Source organism: Eurypyga helias, unplaced genomic scaffold, assembly GCF_000690775.1.
Source record: "Eurypyga helias isolate BGI_N326 unplaced genomic scaffold, ASM69077v1 scaffold24263, whole genome shotgun sequence".
Classification (NCBI taxonomy): Eukaryota; Metazoa; Chordata; class Aves; order Eurypygiformes; family Eurypygidae; genus Eurypyga; species Eurypyga helias.
The window spans coordinates 15,535-15,740 of record NW_010240896.1 but is presented as its reverse complement, the minus strand read 5'-3'; the positions used below and the strand labels follow the sequence as shown (position 1 = coordinate 15,740).

Genomic DNA, 206 nt, shown 5'->3' with positions numbered 1-206 from the left:
GCACCATCGGGGGACCCAGCAGCCGATCGTGAGAATTGAGGGATGGGGGGAAATCCAACCGCGTCTCGCTGCTCTCCAGGAAGGCCACCAGCATGGCCTTGAACCCGTCGGTGCCGTCTTTTGTCCCTGGGCTCTCTCTCCCGGGGCCGCTCGCGTTCGGGGAGAACCGCGTTTCTGGCTTCCGGCACTCCGCTTTGGTTGCTGCC

At 65.0% G+C, this 206-nt stretch overlaps 1 protein-coding gene across 1 annotated transcript in view; it reads right to left on the bottom strand.

Moving 5' to 3' along the window:
- The window catches only part of IGHMBP2 (immunoglobulin mu binding protein 2), a gene marked incomplete at its 5' end in the record, with an annotated part of 19,132 nt that overhangs the window by 3,526 nt on the left and 15,400 nt on the right, over nucleotides 1-206 (bottom strand). Inside the window, 1 exon segment of the mRNA XM_010148595.1 lies at nucleotides 5-201. Within this exon segment, the coding sequence (XP_010146897.1) occupies nucleotides 5-201 (197 nt within the window).